Genomic DNA, 21216 nt, shown 5'->3' on the forward strand with positions numbered 1-21216 from the left:
TCTCAACCTGAACATGCTTTCTTACATCAAAAAAAGAAATAAACTTTCAGTGCTCTTTTGGAAAGTGAAAGGTTTTAATTCTATTTCAAAAAGTTCTTTAAACTAGCAAAGCCAAAATCATATTATCAACCAAAACATGCTTTCTTACCTCAAAAAAAAACTTTCAGCGCTCTTGTGGAAAGTGAAAAACCTTAATTTTACCCAAAAGATTCTTAAAAATAGCAAAAGCCAAAGTCGTCATATGAACCTAAACATGCTTTCTTGCCTTAAGAAAGGACTAAACTTTTGGTACTCTTGTAAAAGCTGAAAATTCTTAGATCTTATACAAAAAAAATTCTTAAAAGTAGCACTAGCAAATCAAAATCGTTTTATCAACTTAAATATGCTTTCTTGCTTTTAGAAAGAACAAACTTTCAATGCCCTTGTAGAAAGTGGAAGACCTTAGTTCTTATACAAGAAATTCTCAAAACAAACCAATCAAAATCATTTTATCAGCCTAATTATGCTCTCTCACCTTAAAAAAGAATGAACTTTCGGTGTTCTTATAGAAAGTGAAAAGTCTTAGTTCTTATACAAAAAATTCTTAAAACTAGCACTAGCAAATCAAAATCGTTTTATCAACTTAAACATGCTTTCTCGCCTTACTAAAGAATGAACTTTTGGTACTCTTGTAGAAAGTGAAAAAATTCTTAAAACTAGCAAAGCCAAAATCCTTTCATCAACTGAAACATGCTGTGTCGCCTCAAAAAAGAATGAACCATCGGTACTCTTGTAGAAAGCGAAAAGTCTTAGCTCTTATAGAAACAATTCTTAAAACTAGAAAGCCAAAATCATTTATCAACCGAAAAATGCTTTTTCGCCTTAAAAAAGAATGATCTTTCGGCATTCTTGTAGAAAGTGAAGTGTCTTAGTTCAGAAATACAAAAAAATTATAAAAAAAATTTTAAAACTAGCAAATCAAAATCATTTCATCAACCTAAATATGTTTTCTCGCCTTAAAAAAAGAATGGACTTTTGGTACTCTTGTAGAAACTGAAAAGTCTAAGTTCCCATACGAAAATTCTTAAAACTAGCACTAGCAAATCGAAATCTTTTTACCAGCTGAAACATGCTCTTTTACCTTAAAAAGGAATGAACTTTCGATACTCTTGTAGAAAGTGGAAAGTCTTAATTCTTGCACACAAAAAAAAAATTGTTTAAACAAGCGCTAGCAAATATGAATCGTCTTATCAACTTAAACAGGGTTTCTCCCCTTACAAAGAATGAACTTTTGGTACTCTTGTAGAAAATGAAAAAAATTCTTAAAACTAGCAAAGCCAAAATCTTTTTATCAACTGAAACATGCTCTTTCACCTTAAAAAAGGATAAACTTTCGGTACTCTTGTAGAAAATGGAAAAATCCTTAAAACTAGCAAAGCCAAAATCTTTTTATCAACTGAAACATGCTCTTTCACCTTAAAAAAGGATAAACTTTCGGTACTCTTGTAGAAAATGAAAAAAAAAATCTTAAAACTAGCAAAGCCAAAATCTTTTTATCAACTGAAACATGCTCTCTCACCTTAAAAAGGAATGAACTTTTGGTGCTCTTGTAGAAAGTTAAAAGTCTTAATTCTTACAAAAAAAAATTCTTAAAACTAGCGCTAGTAAATATAAATCGTTTCAAACAGTTCGTGGTAACGAACTGTAGTAAGGAGCGACCCGGCTCAATAGAAACCAAAACACTAAAAAATGGAATTTTGATACCAATAGCTACATCAAAAGGATCGTATTTTAATGCTGATTTTAAATATATAAGTTTCATCAAGTTTAGTCTTATGCATCAAAAGCTACGAGCCTGAGAAAATTTGCGTTATTTTAGAAAATAGGGGGGAAAACCCCCTAAAAGTCATCATAGAAAAAATCAAAAAAGTTCATCAAAAAAGTTCAGCGTATCATAGAACCCTACTGTAGAAGTTTCAAGCTCCTATCTATAAAAATGTGGAATTTTATATTTTTTGCCACAAGACAGATCACGGATGCGTGTTTATTTGTTTTTTTTCCCAGGGGTGATCGTATCGACCCAGTTGTCCTAGAATGTTGCGAGAGGGCTCATTCTAATGGAAATGAAAAGTTCTAGTGCCCTTTTTAAGTGACCAAAAAAATTGGAGGGCACCTAGGCCCCCTCCCACGCTAATTATTTTCCCGAAGTCAACGGATCAAAATTCTGAGATAGCCATTTTATTCAGCGTAGTCGAAAAATCTTATAACTATGTCTTTGGCACGACTTACTCCTCCACAGTCCCCGTGGGAGGGGCTAAAAGTTACAAACTTTGACCAGTGCTTACATATAGTAATGATTATTGGGAAGTTTACAGGCATTGTCAGGAGGATTTTTTGGTTGGGGGGATGGGTTGAAAAGAGGGGGATATACTGGGGGAACTTTCCATCGAGGAATTTGTCATGAGGGAAGAAAATTTCCATGAAGGGAGTGCTGGATTTACTAGCATTATTTAAAAAAAAAACAATGAAAAAATAAGTATGAAAAAAAAGTTTTTTTCAGCTGGAAGTAAGGAGCAGCACTAAAACTTAAAACAAACAGAAATTATTACCCATATGAGGGGCTCACCTCCTCCTAATACCTCGCTCTTTACGCTAAAGTATTTTTAGTAATGACAACTATTTATTCTACGGCTTTAGTGATTCAGGGGTCATTCTTAATGAATTGGGACAAAATTTAAGATTTAGTGTAAAAAGAGAGGTACTGACGAGGGGGCGAACCCTCTCATATGTGTAATAAAAACACGAGAATAAAAAATTCTTTACGTACGGTAATTTATAAGTTACGTATATCTTTTACTAATAAAAAGATTCGTAAAAAATTGAAAGTTCTAGTTGCCTTTTTAATTAACCGAAAAATTGGAGGGCAACTAGGCTTCCTCCCCGCTCTTTTTTTCTCAAAACCATTCGATCAAAATTATGAGAAAGCGATTTAAAAAATATGCAAATTCCTCTGCGGAGAGCCAAAATCAAAACATGTATTGATTCAAAAACGTTCAGAAATTAAATAAAAAAACAAGTTTTGTTAACTGAAAGTAACGAGCGACATTAAAACTTAAAACGAACAGAAATTACTTCGTATATATAAGGGGCTTCTTTCTCACCAACGCCCAGCTCTTTACGCTACAGTTTGACTCTTTCTCTGAACTCTTCTTTTTAAAATAGTAAAAAACTTTAGCGTAAAGAGCAGGGCGTTGATGAGAAAGAAGCCCCTTTCATATACGAAGTAATTTCTGTTCGTTTTAAGTTTTAATGTCGCTCCTTACTTTCAGTTGAAAAAACTTGTTTTTTTTTATTTAATTATCAGCTTAAACGGGCTAAAAAAAAAAAAAAACTTTCGGTACTCTTGTAGAAAATGAAAAAAATCTTAAAACTAGCAAAGCCAAAATCTTTTTATCAACTGAAACATGCTCTCTCACCTTAAAAAAGAATGAGCTTTTGGTGCTCTTGTAGAAAGTGCAGTCTTAATTCTTATACGAAAAATTTCTAAAACAAGCAAAGCCAAAGTCATTTTTTCTACCTTAACATACTTTCTTGCCTTAAAAAGGCAATGGAATTTCAGTACTCTTTGAGATAGCAAAAGGCGTGAGAAAAACAGGAAAGACAATGGGAGAACACGGAATCAAATGGGGAAGAAAAACTATCCCTGACTTAGATTATGCTAATGATTTCAGCATATTAGATGAAAGTGTGAGCAAAATAAATGAACTTGTAGAGGTTTAGCGAGTTCAGGATGCTAGAATAGGTTTGAAATTAATGATAAGAAGATTCATTCGCTAAAGCTAGGAGTAAGTGAAGATGAAAAAGTGACGTGGGGTAAAAAAAAAAGATTGATCAAGTGGACAGCATCACGTATCTTAGTAGTATTATTAGTAAAGATGGTGGGAGCAGTGAAGACGTTAAAAGTAGAATAGCCAAGGCCTAGGGTGTTTATTCACAGTTATTCACAGAGGAGGAAAAGCCCCTTTCATATAAGGAGTAATTTCTGTTCGTTTCAAGTTTTAATGTCGCTCCTTACCTTCATTTCAAAGAACTTGTTTTTTTTTATGTAATTTCTGAAAGTTTTTGAATTAATGCATTTAAAGCATGTCTGATTTTGGCTCTCCGTACATAAATTATTAAAATGAAATTTCCGTAATAATTCTTTTTTTTTTGCTAAATTGCTTTCTCTTAGTTTTGATCAGACGATTTTGAGAAATAAGGGGTGGGGAAGGTGGCCTTGTTGCCCTACAATTTTTCGGTTACTTATAAAGGCAACTAGAACTTTTAATTTTTAACGAACGTTTTTATTAGTAAAAAATATAGGAATTAACTTACGTATCAAACTTTTATATTCTTATATTTTTGATTATATATATGAGGGGCTTTGTCCCCTCGTTAATACCTCGCTCTTCACACTAAATCTTAAGTTTTTGTCCCAATTCTTTAAGAATGACCCCTGAGTCAGAAAGGCCGTAGAATAAATAGTTGAAATTACTAAAAATAATTTAGCATAAAGAGCAAAGTATTTGTCTCCTTCTAAATACATCGCTCTTTAAGCTAAAGTATTTTTAGAACCCCTCATATGCGTAATAATCTCTGTTCGTTTTAAGTTTTAATGCTTCTCCTTACTTTCAATTGAAAAAACTTTTTCATGTTTATATTTTCATTGTTTGTTTTTTTTAATAGTAATGCTGGAAAATCCTGCGCCCTTTTCATTGAATTTCTCTTTCTCCATGAAATATTCCTCCACGGAAAGATCCTCCCATATAGCCCCTTCCCCTGAACCCCACAAAGACATCCCCAAAGACATAGTTATTATGGTTTTCGACTATGTGGAACAAAATGGCTATCTCAAAATTTTGATCCGTTGACTTTGGGAAAAAAATGAGCGTGGGAAGGGGCCTAGGTGCCCTCCAATTTTTTGGGTCGCTTAAAAAGGGCACTAGAACTTTTTATTTCCGTTAGAATGAGCCCTCTTGAAACACTCTAGGACCACTTGGTCGGAAAACAAAATAATAAAAAAATAAACACGCACCCGTGATTAGTCTTCTGGCAAAAAATACGAAATCCCACATTTTTGTAGATTGGACCTTGAAATTTTTTCTATAGAGTCCTCGGATACGCTGAATGCGATGGTGTGATTTCCGTTACGATCCTATGACTTTTAGGGGGTGTTTCTCCCTATTTTCCAAAATAAGGCAAATTTTCTCAGGCTCGTAACTTTTGATGACAAAGACTAAATTTGATAAAACTTATATATTTGAAATCAACATAAAAATCCGATTCTTTTGATATATCTTTCAGCATCGAAATTCCGTTTTTTAGAGTTTCGTTCACTATTGAGCCGGGTCGCTCCTTACGACCCGGTTCGTTACCACGAACTTTTTGATAATAATAGAAAGAATGAAGTGGCTAAGGCACGTGCTGCGGATGAAGGATGATAGATTGTCAAAGATTATCATTATCATATCCTGCTAAACAGAAAGCAGGTCCGTCCGTGGTTGGGGAAGGGGGGATGTCGTAGAGAAAGATTTAAGGGAAAGGGGAACTTCCTGTGAGGGTGTAAACAGGATAGCTTAATATAGATTAGGATGAAGGAGGAGCTTGCGTATCTGTGTGCATCAGGCGGCTTGGCCCCCAGAGCCCTCAGGGCAAGAGTTGTAAGTTATGCCCCTGGGGCATACAAGGTTTTTATAGAAAGCATGGTCATATATACTTCGGAGGGGGCTCATTGGACTGGTAGTCAGAAGCTCTAGTGCCAGTTTTAAGAGTCAAAGTGGTCGGAGGGCAGCTCCATCCCCCAAACTCACACACTTAGCATTGACCCGAAATGCATCTAATAGAAATTTTAAGATAGCCATTTTTTTCAAAATAGTCTAAATATCATATAACAATGCTTTAGGGGTTTAAACAAACCACCAGAGCCTGGTGGCAAGAACTGTAAGTTGTACTCCGGGGGCATTTAAAGTTCTTATGGAAGGAATGGCTGTATAAACTTTAACGGAGTTTTATTTGGTTGAAAATGGAAAGTTCTAATTCCCTCTAAGAGTCAAAAGGAATGGAGGGTATCAAACCCTCCCCCCTCACCAAACAAATCTGAATAAAATTGTGAGATATGCATTTGATCAAAATAGTCCAAAGAACGTATGACAATGCATCTAAAGTTGACACAACCCCCCAGTGCCCTGGGGATAAGGTTGTAAGCCACGCCCTGGGGGCATGTAAAATTTGCTGTGGAATGGATGGTCGTATAAACTTCAGATGGGGCTCACTTTATTTGAAATTGGAAGTTGTGGTACCCTTTTTAAGAGTCAAAAGTGATTTAAGAGCAACCAGTCCCCACCTACACTCATCATTTCCCCAAAGACGTCCGATTAAAATTTGGAGATAGAAAACTTGTTTATTGTAGTCGAAGTGTCCGGAAATATGTCTTTGAGGAAGAAAATCCAGCCCCCACAGCTCTAAGGGCAAGGGTTGTAAGGTATGCCCCGGGGGCATATAAGGTTCTTATAGAATGGGGATGGTCGTATATACTTCGGAGAGGACTCATTGGGTTGGTAGTCTGAATTTCTAGTACCCTTTTTAAGAGTCAAAGTGGTCTGAGGGCAGCTATCCCCCCCCCACAACACGTTGTTTTTCCCAAAATACATCGAACAAAATTTTTAGACAGTCATTTTATTAGAAATCATATAACAAGGCTTTTCGGGTTGATACAAGCCACCAGGGCCTAGGGTGAGGGTTGTAAGTGATACCACGGGACGTTTAAGGTTTTTATGGAAGGGATGGTTCTTTAGTTTTAGAAGAGGTTCGTTTGGTTGAAAATTGAAACTCCTAGTTCTTTTTTAAGCGTCGAAAGTGATGCAGGGCATTTAGCTCCCCGACAACCCCTCTATTCACTAAACGCATCTGATTGAAATTATGAGATAGCGATTTTGTTCCAAATAGTTCAAAAAACATATAATAATGCCTCTAGACATATAATAATGCCTCTGACAAAAATCCTCAGCGCCCTGGGGATAGGTTTATAATCTATACCATGAGTGGGTAGGAAGCTTTTGTGGAATGGGAGGTCATATAAACTTTAGATGAGGCTCATTTAATTCGAAATTGGGAAGTTATAGTGGCCTTATTAAGAGTCAAAGTGATTTGAGAGCAACCAGCCCCCTCCACGCTCATTATTTCTCTTAGCACCTTCAATCAAAATTTGGAGGTTACAATTTTATTCATCGTAGTTGAAATATCTGGAAATTATGTCTGTGAGGAAGACTCCCCCCTCCCCCTATAGCACTCAGGGCAAGGGTTGTAAGTTTTGTCCTGGGGGCATATAAGGTACTTATAGAAAGGGTGGTCGTATTTGCTTTTGACAGGACTCGTTGGATTGGTAGTTAGAATTTCTAGTACCCTTTTTAATAGTCAAAATGATCAGAGCGCAGCAAACCCTCTCCTCGCCCCGACACACATGCAAGCACGTCTGTTTTCCCGAGATGCATCCAATAGATATTTTGAGACAGGCCTTTTATTCAAAATAGTCCAAAGATCGTATAAAAAGGGTTTTGAGGTTGATTCAAACCACCAGAGCCTAAGGGTGAGGGTTTTAAGTTGTGACCCTGGGGCATTTGAGGTTCTTGTAGAAAGGATAGTTGTATAAACTTTAGAGATGGCTAATATGGCTTAAGTTGGAAGTTATAGTTCCCTTGTAAGGATCAATAGTGATGGAGATCATCTAGCCCCTCGCCAACTACCCCTCTTTCCACCAAATTTATATGACCGAAATTGTGCGATAACAACTTAGTTTAAAATAGTCCAAAGAATGTAATAATGGCTCCAAGGTTGGAACATTTCCCCAGAGGTTCTTATGGAATGGGTGGTCGTACTAAATTAAGATGGATCTCATTTGATTTTAAATTGGAAGTTATAATGTCATTTTTGAAATTCAAAGTGACTTGAGAGAAGCCACCCCCACACCCATCGTTCTCAATAACAAACATCCAAACAGTGTTTCGAGAGATCAATTTTTTCAGCATTATTGAAAAGTTAAGTAATAATGTGTTTGAGGATGTCAATCCCCCCCCCTGAGGCCTCAGGGCATGGGCTGCAAGTTACACAATTTGTTAATTGTTTACATATAGTATATGTTATTGAGAAGAAGTATCCATGTATATTAAACTGACAATGCACATTTGTTTTGTATTTTTTTCGGTAAAGTGCAAATTATGTTCTGGCCTTGGGAAGGCATAGGGGTTTTGAACCCTGCTCATGTTAATTTCTGCTCGTTTTGAGTTTGACTCGGTTATTTATTGTAATTTCTGTTCGTTTTAGGTTTCATTTATTTATCAATGCTGACTTGTAGTAGTTTTACATATGGCAGATTATTTAATTTTAGTTTTGCTCATTTTTGGTTTAATGGATTTTTTTACTTTTCTTTGAAAAACTTATTTTTTTTAAAAGTTTTTTTTTAATTAATCTCTGGATAAACAAGGTTTGTATCTTTTAAATGACATGAAGCAAGATTTCGAGAAACATGTTGATGAGAAGTGTCTTTAAATCATATTGCAAACTCACAAATCAACCAAATTTGGTATTTAGCCCGGGGCCCAATCATAACGATACGCAGAGGAGTCTAACAGTTCATGAGTAGAAAAATTCCATTTGTGTGTTTTGATATAGACCAAATTGCCTTTCCATGACGCACAAGTAATAGTTTAGTAGTGAAAAAGTCTTTTATTAGACAGTGAAAACTGATAAAATCTCTGGACATATTGGTCACATACATAATGACTGTTTTTACTGTCTTCGTTTTGACTGTAATTTTTTGATTGTTTTCAATGTGTAATAAAAGGATGTATCTCTATTGAACGTATGTTTTGGCACGAGATACAAAAGTAATTTATTTTTTTTTTGGTAAACCCTACCTTCCTCCTTTCTCTTGTAAAATTATTTAACATTTTGAAGTGCCATGGATACCAAAATGCAACTTTTATTGCCCCGTTTTTCTGGACTCAACTTTTTTTGGACAATTTTTTGGTCTATTCATGCCCGAAAACCACGATTTTCTAATTTTTGTTTTTTTTCCTTTTTTGGGGGGGGGAGGTCAAAATTATGAAGCAGCATTTCATTTTCATCAGTACTACCATGTCGAACCATGAAAATAAATAGGTAAAATCAATTAGTGAAAATAAATCAATAATGAATAGTAATAATAATTAATAAATATTAAGAATCATAATAGTGAAAAGAAATAGACAAAAATATTTCATTATCACTCTTCATATTACTTTAAGGGATTTTTCTGTTCTAGTCCAGTCATACTTCACTACGATTGTTTCGAAGTTGGAAGTTACTACACAGATTAGACCACTGGAATGGACCCTTTCTGCAAAGGTATGCGATGGAAGTACATCTATAACAGCGAATTTATCCAACAAGGTAAGGTCAGCAGTTTGAATGTTTAATATTCTTATGATCAGTCCTATTTTTTTCAGTTTTTATCTAATAGTTTTTTTGTTTTGTTTTTCTGTGTCGATTGGGTTTCCATATTTGGTAGTAATGGAACATTTGTGGTGTCTTTTTCTTTATGGGTTTTTTTCTTTATGGGTTTTCTTTATGGGTAGTAATGGAACATTTGTGGTGTCTTTTTCTTTATGGGTTTTTTTATTGGTTTTTTTCTTTATGGGTTTTCTTTATGGGTAGTAATGGAACATTTGTGGTGTCTTTTTCTTTATGGGTTTTTTTATGGGTTTTTTTCTTTATGGGTTTTCTTTATGGGTAGTAATGGAACATTTGTGGTGTCTTTTTCTTTATGGGTTTTTTTATTGGTTTTTTTCTTTATGGGTTTTCTTTATGGGTAGTAATGGAACATTTGTGGTGTCTTTTTCTTTATGGGTTTTTTTATTGGTTTTTTTCTTTATGGGTTTTCTTTATGGGTAGTAATGGAACATTTGTGGTGTCTTTTTCTTTATGGGTTTTTTTATTGGTTTTTTTCTTTATGGGTTTTCTTTATGGGTAGTAATGGAACATTTGTGGTGTCTTTTTCTTTATGGGTTTTTTTATTGGTTTTTTTCTTTATGGGTTTTCTTTATGGGTAGTAATGGAACATTTGTGGTGTCTTTTTCTTTATGGGTTTTTTTTATGGGTTTTTTTCTTTATGGGTTTTCTTTATGGGTAGTAATGGAACATTTGTGGTGTCTTTTTCTTTATGGGTTTTTTTCTTTATGGGTTTTCTTTATGGGTAGTAATGGAACATTTGTGGTGTCTTTTTCTTTATGGGTTTTTTTATTGGTTTTTTTCTTTATGGGTTTTCTTTATGGGTAGTAATGGAACATTTGTGGTGTCTTTTTCTTTATGGGTTTTTTTCTTTATGGGTTTTCTTTATGGGTAGTAATGGAACATTTGTGGTGTCTTTTTCTTTATGGGTTTTTTTATGGGTTTTTTTCTTTATGGGTTTTCTTTATGGGTAGTAATGGAACATTTGTGGTGTCTTTTTCTTTATTGGTTTTTTTCTTTATGGGTTTTCTTTATGGGTAGTAATGGAACATTTGTGGTGTCTTTTTCTTTATGGGTTTTTTTTATGGGTTTTTTTCTTTATGGGTTTTCTTTATGGGTAGTAATGGAACATTTGTGGTGTCTTTTTCTTTATGGGTTTTTTTATTGGTTTTTTTCTTTATGGGTTTTCTTTATGGGTAGTAATGGAACATTTGTGGTGTCTTTTTCTTTATGGGTTTTTTTATGGGTTTTTTTCTTTATGGGTTTTCTTTATGGGTAGTAATGGAACATTTGTGGTGTCTTTTTCTTTATTGGTTTTTTTCTTTATGGGTTTTCTTTATGGGTAGTAATGGAACATTTGTGGTGTCTTTTTCTTTATGGGTTTTTTTATGGGTTTTTTTCTTTATGGGTTTTCTTTATGGGTAGTAATGGAACATTTGTGGTGTCTTTTTCTTTATTGGTTTTTTTCTTTATGGGTTTTCTTTATGGGTAGTAATGGAACATTTGTGGTGTCTTTTTCTTTATGGGTTTTTTTTATGGGTTTTTTTCTTTATGGGTTTTCTTTATGGGTAGTAATGGAACATTTGTGGTGTCTTTTTCTTTATGGGTTTTTTTATTGGTTTTTTTCTTTATGGGTTTTCTTTATGGGTAGTAATGGAACATTTGTGGTGTCTTTTTCTTTATGGGTTTTTTTATGGGTTTTTTTCTTTATGGGTTTTCTTTATGGGTAGTAATGGAACATTTGTGGTGTCTTTTTCTTTATTGGTTTTTTTCTTTATGGGTTTTCTTTATGGGTAGTAATGGAACATTTGTGGTGTCTTTTTTTTTATTGGTTTTTTTCTTTATGGGTTTTCTTTATGGGTAGTAATGGAACATTTGTGGTGTCTTTTTCTTTATGGGTTTTTTTTATGGGTTTTTTTCTTTATGGGTTTTCTTTATGGGTAGTAATGGAACATTTGTGGTGTCTTTTTCTTTATGGGTTTTTTTATTGGTTTTTTTCTTTATGGGTTTTCTTTATGGGTAGTAATGGAACATTTGTGGTGTCTTTTTCTTTATGGGTTTTTTTTATGGGTTTTTTTCTTTATGGGTTTTCTTTATGGGTAGTAATGGAACATTTGTGGTGTCTTTTTCTTTATGGGTTTTTTTATTGGTTTTTTTCTTTATGGGTTTTCTTTATGGGTAGTAATGGAACATTTGTGGTGTCTTTTTCTTTATGGGTTTTTTTATGGGTTTTTTTCTTTATGGGTTTTCTTTATGGGTAGTAATGGAACATTTGTGGTGTCTTTTTCTTTATTGGTTTTTTTCTTTATGGGTTTTCTTTATGGGTAGTAATGGAACATTTGTGGTGTCTTTTTCTTTATGGGTTTTTTTATGGTTTTTTTTCTTTATGGGTTTTCTTTATGGGTAGTAATGGAACATTTGTGGTGTCTTTTTCTTTATGGGTTTTTTTATTGGTTTTTTTCTTTATGGGTTTTCTTTATGGGTAGTAATGGAACATTTGTGGTGTCTTTTTCTTTATGGGTTTTTTTATGGGTTTTTTTCTTTATGGGTTTTCTTTATGGGTAGTAATGGAACATTTGTGGTGTCTTTTTCTTTATGGGTTTTTTTATGGGTTTTTTTCTTTATGGGTTTTCTTTATGGGTAGTAATGGAACATTTGTGGTGTCTTTTTCTTTATGGGTTTTTTTATTGGTTTTTTTCTTTATGGGTTTTCTTTATGGGTAGTAATGGAACATTTGTGGTGTCTTTTTCTTTATGGGTTTTTTTATGGGTTTTTTTCTTTATGGGTTTTCTTTATGGGTAGTAATGGAACATTTATGGTGTCTTTTTCTTTATGGGTCTTGTGTGTTTTAAAGTCTATAATGCATATCTACCGATAAAAATGAAGTTTTTCAACGATTAATCTAAAAAAAATGTTTTCGAAAAAAAAGTTTTAAAGAGAAAAGTATAAAAGTATTTTAAAGGAACCATATATTAAAATCTAAAACAAGTGGAACTAAGACTTTATGCAAAGTCAAACTTAAAACGACCAGAAATTACTACAGACAGGAGCAGGGCTGTTGCTGGTTAAGTCCTCCAAACCTTTATAGGATGTTTCGAGAGATTAAGGGGGAGGGGGTGGTAAAAGAAAAGGGAGCTGGAGGCTACCCAATCACTATCTAATTTTGAAAAGGAACTAAAAATTTCCATTTTTTTTTGGAGAAGCCGTGTCCAAAGGTTTGGTGAACCCTCTCCATCCTCTATAAGAAGTTCTATGAAAAAAATATATAACTATTGAAGGTTTATGGCTATATACTGCATACAACTCTAGAATGTTGGCACTGATGTGGCATATTTTTTACTGTTAGGAAATATTTGAGTTTGACTCTCATTTTAGTTCGTAGTATTTTGGGGGCAGAAATGATATTTTTACGCAAAATTTTGGTAGTAAAAAAATGCACACAGTTAGTAAACTTGGGCACCAAAAATAGAAATATTCCTGTTACGAAATGCATTTGCGAGGCAAGTTCTAATAAATGCACCAAAGTATATAAATGCTAAAGTATTTTCGTAGTTCTAAAAAATTTTGTATTTAATTCATTGTATTTAATTCATTTAAATTTTGTACTTTATACTTGCTGTAAATTAAGCCCCATAGCTGAAATGTTGATGTCTCACACAATTCGTCCTGTATGCAACTCGGAATAAATTCACAAAATTTAATCTATAAAAATATAGAGAGAAAAATGGGTATACTATTTGAACAAAGCTTGGAACAAAAAAACAAAACAACCGCAAACTTTAAATAATAAAATCCAAGCTTTTTCACTTCACGTCCGAGAGCCTTTTGTCAACAGAGAAAAAAAAATAACTAAGCTAAATTAAGCAACATATAAAAGAAAAATGCCGTTTTTGTTTTATATGTTCTGTTTAATTTAGCTTAATTCATTTTGTTTTCTGTTGATACAGGCTCCTGGATGTCGAGTCAAAATATATGGATTGCCAATATTTAAATTTTTTGTTGTTGTTAGTTTCCCCACTGCTTTGTTTAAATATTATACCCGTTTTCCGCTCTGTATTTTATATATCAAATTATGTAATGGAAAGGCAGAAAGGTGTTAGAAATTATTTATAACTTTATGTCTTATAATTTTTGAATATTTATTTTCATCACATAATTTATTGTTTTTGTTCATAGAGAAGAAATTTTCCGAACTGAACCCTAATCGTCTAAAAACTCTGTGGCTCTTATCTTTTATTATTTTTTTTACTTACTTATAATTTATATACGTGTTTTTTAGTGATTTTATACTTTAACTATTAATTTATTTTTATATTCTAGAGATTGTTTTAGTATATTTTATCACCTCGTCTAGCCTATATGAGTCAGAGGAATATCCAAAATTAAACCTGTTGAGTCCTTTGATTTAGAAAATAGGTCAGGGAAGCCTTTATCCACATATATTTACTTAAGAAGTTCTTATATAATGAAAGAAATATCTGAGAATCGGAAAGAAAAGATAAAGACAGTAAAGGGAAGGGGAAACAGAAAAAACAAGGATTGTTTTTCTCGATTTTTGACTGGTAAAAACTTTTGCCTTTAGTGTACTATTGTTTATGTTCGTGTCTGGATTGTATTAATGAACAGTCTCTTGTTTTCTGATTTTTAAGTTATGTTAGGTCAGTGTTTTCCATCACAAACTCTTATTCCTCATCATGTTTAGAGTTTAGAATATTTTGTATCATTGATTTATATAAAGAATTTATTTAAAAAAGATCATAATCAAAAATTATATCATTTTTTTTAGATTCTTAAATATTTGATGAAATTTGATGCTGATGAGGTGCGTTTGCGTTTAAAAAATGGTAGAGATAGGTTCTACCCTGAGCTGCAAAAGGTAAGCCATTCTCACTCTTTCATTTTCCTTTGAAACTGCTTTGTAGCATAACAAGAAAAGCACAATTATAGCTAACCTAGTTTTGGATGAATTGATATATACCATAAGTGTGCCATTTTTCTTAAATCTTCTGATTTGCTAAAGCTAGAGAAAAACCTGTTTGTAGCAGAAGTTTAAAACTTTAAATGTAATGTTCATTGTAGATAGTGATCAAGCTTAGATGGTATAGTATGAGACTCCTCATCTCAAAGTCAGGGATTAGGTTTCTAATCCCTAAACCCAGAATTAACCCATCTAAACCCATCTAACCCAGAATTAGGTTTCTTTGGTGACAATCACACAGGCTTTGCTGCTAGTGATTATTATGCTGAGAAACAAAGAGACAACTTTCCTCTGCGTATTTGCTATGTATTCTTAAGCAAATGGACCAATTAAATATAGCATAAATGATATTTATAGCAACAATGTTTTCATTGCGACAGTCTCCTGGGGATGTTTGCTCCCTCTACTAACTAATGAAAAGAAGACACCAAGTTTTCCTAGCTTTCATCCTATAAGGTGGGATAGAGAAGGGAAAAGGGGGGAGGTCTACTGACACTGGCAAGAGAAAATATACCTTTCAGTGAGTAACAAATGCCCTTTAAAGGTAGAAATGAAGTTGGATTTGTGAATGTTAAACTTGATGGCAATAGATGGTTATCTGTTGTTAATTATTATGACAGAGCAACAGTGGATTTTGATGTGAGTTAATTTAAGAAGGAAAATGATAAATCTATAGAAAGTGATTTCAACCTTCATAATAAAATGTGGGATACTACATCACAGCAGGTCCAACAATGTCTTTCCTTTGCTGACTATATCTTGGAGCCTGAAAGTAATCTTTGCCTTATTACACCATGTGACCTGGGCACTAGGCTAAATGTAACTAATGGCAAGTATTTTGCTTTAGATTTAACCCTGGTTTCTTTTTTGTTAGCTCTAAAGAATCATGCCTAACTAGCTGGTGCAGTAGATTCTGATCACCTTCCAGTAATAGTGCAACCGGCTCTAAAGAATCGGTTTCTGGCTCTAAAGAATCATGCCCAACTAGCTGGTGCAGTAGATTCTGATCACCTTCCAGTAATAGTGCAACCGGCTCTAAAGAATCGGTTTCTGGCTCTAAAGAATCATGCCCAACTAGCTGGTGCAGTAGATTCTGATCACCTTCCAGTAATAGTGCAACCGGCTCTAAAGAATCGGTTTCTGGCTCTAAAGAATCATGCCTAAATAGCTGGTGCAGTAGATTCTGATCACCTTCCAGTAATAGTGCAACCAGAGGGATGCATAGATTCCCCAGAATCCCAAAGGACAAAAATGTGGAAATTCTGCAACAGCAAATGACCCAGATGGCAAAGTACCATTGTCTCTAAAATTCCAAAAAAATCTCACTTGATGATCCAATTAATTTAATAAATAAACAAATTGCAAATGGGCTAGTAAAAACTAGTGAAGGTATTTTTGGTTTTTCTAAGCCTAAAAAACAAAAAGAAACGCCATTCCAGGCTGGAATGTTAATTGTGAAAAAGCTTGGCTGGAAACGAAAAAAATAGAAACCGATATGCAAGAAATCCAACAATAAGTAATAAAATAGGGATGAATAGGGCCACTGCATTCCTTAAAAAAAAACTATCCTCCAAGAAACAAGAGAAAGATGTAGGAAACTAATTGAGGAGAAATTTTCAAATAATGTAACTATAAAAGATATGTGACGAAATTTCAAAATCTTTACTGGCCAAAAAAATCTTCCAAAAATTCCTGTTCTCCTCAAAAAGGATGACAGGGAGTTCGCAGCTCTAGAAGATAAAATGAAGATCCTCCTTGAAAATTTTCTAAAAAACGACCATGGATATCCTCATCAAACACAAAGCAATGCAATTATGGACAAAATAAACTATGCTCCAATGGAAGACTTCACTCTGGGGGAAGTTGATCATCTACGGTTGGTGATGCAAAAAGTATTAAATAATATACAACAGTGGTGTAGCGAGAATAATATGATACTATCACGTTAGAAAACAGTCGGCATGATTTTCTCAAAAAGTAATAATGCTGCAATAATATAGGTGAATGTTCTGAATCAGGTTGTTAGGGGGGGGGGTAATTATTTTTGTCACCTAAGCCTAATTTTGGATAGTAAAATGACTTGGTTGAGACCTATAAAGTATTTATTAGGTAACAATAAGGAGTAGGTTAAAACTTATAAATGTAATGTGCCTAGGAAAAAGCGGTGCTTTTTATAAGTGGATTAGTAAAACTATAAAGGCTGTCATTGTTAGTAAGTTTGATTATGGTAGCTTTATATATGGTGATACTATTTAGAAGAATTTTGAAAAGTTAGGTATACTTTATCATAGTGTTCTTAGGCGGTCATTAGGTTGCCTACATATTACCCCTATTCCTGTAATGATTATTGAGTTGGAGGTGAGCTCCCTTAAGCTGCGAAGTGATAAGTTACTTGTGAAGTACTTCACTAAGAAGAGCCCAAATATAAGAGTGCCCAAATATAACAGCATTTTGAGGATCTTTTTATTATATATAATAGCATCTTTTGAGGATAGTGTATTAAATAAACCATGTACAATAAAGGATAATGTGTGTTTTCCTATGCCTGACCGTGGTAATGATGAAAACATGACCTGAAAACATAACTGGTTGAGACAAACTGACCATTTAAGAGACCATATACAAATTTTTACTGACGGATCTAAGTAAAATAAGGGCACTGGTTGTGCAGTAGTGATCCCCAGTATCTCAATTTCATGTAGTTTCAAGTCACCAAGTAGCCTATCTATTTTTTCAATTGAAATGAGAGCATTGTATCAGATAACTATATTTTACTATATTTATATATCAATATATTTATAAATAACTATATTTTACTATATTTATATATCAATGTATTTATAAATAACTATATATAAAATTATAAATAAACATATATTTTATAAATTTTATATATTTTATATTTTTTATATTTATATATTTTATAAATAAATAAATATATTTATTTATATTTATATTTATTCTATTTATAAAATATATAAATATATATTTATAAATAACTATATTTATCTTATCAAGTCATATGGACAAGCACAGAGTTGGATGATACCTGAGATAGTTTATAGAATTCATTAAATTGTTTGGTCTTTAGAGTGTATGGGGAATGATATACTTCTGGTATGGGTCCTAGCACAAGTTGGAATTGCTGGAAATGAATCTGCTGATAATATGGCTAAGTGGAGTTTTCTAAATGATCAGAGTATAATTTTAAAACCCACACAAAGCGAATATATAGCATGTATTTATAATGTATTATGTGATAGGGAGGGTGATGAGTTCATTAGAAATTTTGCAAACCAAATTTTAGAGTTTTATGAAAATAGGCCACCACCTGAGTGACTGGTATATGATATTAGATCTGTTGCTGCTACTGTTTTCAGATTGAGGACAGGTCATGCCAAAACCCGTTCAGTTTTGCATAAATGAGGCAGAGTTAGCTCTCTTTACATATTTGTAATGAGTATGATGATGTTAAACATATCCTAATGAAGTATAGAAAATATGATGCACAAAGAAATGTATCTAGAAGTTTCATTTTAAAGTGTTTTGGTGCGTTTACAATGAGAGCAATTCTAGGTCATGTAACGTCCCCTAAGTGGTCCCTTAGAAAGGCTATATCCTTATCGACGAAGCATATAAAAAATTTAATTTGCAGAATATTCTATAATTGTTGTGTCTTTATTGTATTTATGAATGATTTATTTGATTTCTTCATATTTTAGCTGTTTTTTAAATTTTATTTTATATGTTTTTAGACATGTTATATGACCATAGCAGGATGTCATATAAACAGTAGTAGCATCTAAGCAAGAACACTCTGTACAACCCCATGATGTTTTAAGTGTTGACATGGCCTGTGCTAGATATATATCTGTGTGATATTCAAAGTGACTTGGCCCTGCTTAGAGTCAACAATTTAGTAGAGGATCGCTCGTATATAAGCGGTTGATTCGCTCAAACGTCAACTAAACAACAACGATAATAAACAATATAACGAATATACCAATGAAATATTTTCAATACAATGCCTTCATTCCTTCAAAAGCCTGAACACACTCACGGAATAAAAACAATCTTGCACCTTAAAAATTCCCGGATCATAGACTAGTCGCGAGATTAGAACGTGATTTCATTCCAAACAACCGAAAAAACTGAATTAACCCTAAAATTGAAAATATTTTACAAACATCCAAACCCCATCCAGTTGCATCAACACTCCAGGAGAGATCCCTCCTAAGAGAAAGAGATAAACTATTAATTAGAAAATTTTTGGCACTCTTTTTGAAAATACCAAACGTGTTTCAGCCTCGTGCAGACTCTGGAAGCGCGTTTTAAATTACATTACAAGCAATCAGGAGGTTGAAGTCAGCCACAGTGATGGATCATAAGGAATCCGTAAATTGTCTGAAACGCGAATGTGATAAGAAAATTAATCAAAAATAAAAGATGTATTATTACACATGGTTACAGGAAGGTGGCCTTTCATTTCTAGAAAAGTGAAAGAGGCACACGACAGAAGATGAAGAGAATTCAAATCAAGCAAATGTTTAAATGAACGGTTAGTTTTCTGAGTAAAAATTGATGCTTTATCATGAAGTTTAGAGAGTGGCTTCAGCGAGGAAGGAAAGGCCAAGGCTTCAGTGAGGAAGGAAAGGCTAACATCCAACCAATATGTCATAATGAAGTATAAGACTGAACTGAGGTATAGAAAATGATTGTAACAAATAACCCTGGAATTGTTCATACTTGCTTTGTAAGAATTCCAAAACTTGTCGAAACTTGGATCTTAATTAGGAGAATATGATACTTAAATGAATGATTTTCTTCAAGCCAGATGTCTAGAAATCAGACATAACGATATTTAGCTCTACTTAAAGAAGCTACTGGTAAATGTATTTTATTTACATCAGGGCTAGCCTTTGACACTCTTGAGAAAATGAAAAAGCATGACTTGGAGAAAATTAAAGCAAGGATATTGATTTCAAACCACTGGATAAATCTTTTAAAACAAGTTTTCTTCTTTGAACAATGATTAGAGTCAGTTCTACCAGTTTTTCAAAGAGCCCTGTCATCAGGAAAAGCAATAATTGCATATGTATAAGACGAGATCTTGTCTCACAGTTAGTTGTAGACATTGGTTAACAAAGACGACCGCAAATTGTAGATCCCGAACTTTCAACCCCATTAACAAAATCATTGATTTGAATTTAAAAAGAACATTGGCCCAATAACAGATCCTTGCGGCGCACCAAACTATTTCAAAAGGATTACAAAAGAGCACGTCAACCGATTCGATATTTATCGATTCGATAAATATTAAAGAGACCAAGAAATTGAAACTACCTCTTATACCAATATGGAAGAATTTCCTAACAAGAATCTTGTGTGTGGGCTGAATGCTATTCGTCCGTCAAGAAATAGATAAGTAAGTATCACACCAGAATCAAGAGCTGAAATTTAAATAATTCATGAGAATTGCACACGCATGCTCAGATGACTACTTTGTCCTAAAATCAAAATGAAAATCATGAACAAAAATGCTTTGATTTAAGAAAATCTAGAAGTCGAAATTTCCTATTCTTTTCAGATCCTATTCAATACTGATAAAAGAAGAATGGAACTATAGTTTGCAAAATTATTGTGTGATCCATCTTTAAGCAGAATTAGAAACCAGCACACTTTAAACAACTTGGGAAGGCGTTATCAAACAGTTCGTTGTAATGAACTGTAGTAAGGAGCGATCCGGCTCAATAGTAGCCAAAACTCTAAAAAATTGAATTTTGATATCAATAGCTGCATCAAAAGAATCGCATTTTAATGCTGATTTCAAATATATAAGTTTCATCAAGTTTAGTCTTACCCATCAAAAGTTACGAGCCTGAGAAAATTTGCCTTATTTAGGAAAATAGGGGGAAACACCCCCTAAAAGTCGTACGATCTAAACGAAAATGACACCATCAGATTCAGCGTATCAGAGAATCCTACTGTAGAAGTTTCAAGCTCCTATCTACAAAAATTTGGAATTTTGTATTTTTTGCCAGAAGACAAATCAAGGGTGCGTGTTTATTTGTTTGTTTGTTTTTTTTTTGTTTTTTTTTCCACAGGGGTCATCGTATCGACTAAGTGGTCCTAGAATGTCGCAAGAGGGCTCATTCTGACGGAAATGAAAAGTTCTAGTGCCCTTTTTAAGTGACCAAAAAAATTGGAGGGCATCTAGGCCCCCTCCCACGCTCATTTTTTTCCCAAAGTCGACGGATCAAAATTCTGAGATAGCCATTTTATTCAGCATAGTCGAAAACCATAATAACTATGTCTTTGGGGATGACTTACTCCCCCATGGTCCCTGGGGGAGGGGCTGCAAGTTACAAACTTTGACCAGTGTTTACATATAATAATGGTTATTGGGAAGTGTACAGATGTTTTCAGGGGGATTCTTTTGGTTTTGGGGGTAGGGTTGGGGGAGGGGGCTATGTGGGAGGATCTTTCCTTGGAGAAATGTGTCATGGGGGAAGAAAAATTTAATGAAAAGGGCGCAGGACGAATCTGGTCACGTTAGAAAAAACGTCAAATTCAGAGCTTAATATACAATGCTGGGTGTTCGGAGCCTCTCTATTATGGAGTATAATTTGAAAATAACACAACTATACGAGCGATAAAACATATATACCACAACCATAACTCAACTAACGAAAGAACTGTTAAGAGATGACACAACTGTAAAGCGAAAACAGGTGAAA

At 33.7% G+C, this 21216-nt stretch overlaps 1 protein-coding gene across 1 annotated transcript in view; it reads left to right on the forward strand.

The window, feature by feature from the left end:
• LOC136040144 (recQ-mediated genome instability protein 1-like) overlaps positions 1–21216 on the forward strand; it is a 101262-nt gene that overhangs the window by 76137 nt on the left and 3909 nt on the right. The window contains exons 8-9 of the mRNA XM_065724256.1: positions 9317–9444; positions 14288–14377. Coding sequence (XP_065580328.1) covers positions 9317–9444; positions 14288–14377 — 218 coding nt within the window. The remainder of the gene's footprint in view (positions 1–9316; positions 9445–14287; positions 14378–21216) is intronic.

This window comes from Artemia franciscana, chromosome 20, assembly GCF_032884065.1.
Source record: "Artemia franciscana chromosome 20, ASM3288406v1, whole genome shotgun sequence".
Taxonomy (NCBI): Eukaryota; Metazoa; Arthropoda; class Branchiopoda; order Anostraca; family Artemiidae; genus Artemia; species Artemia franciscana.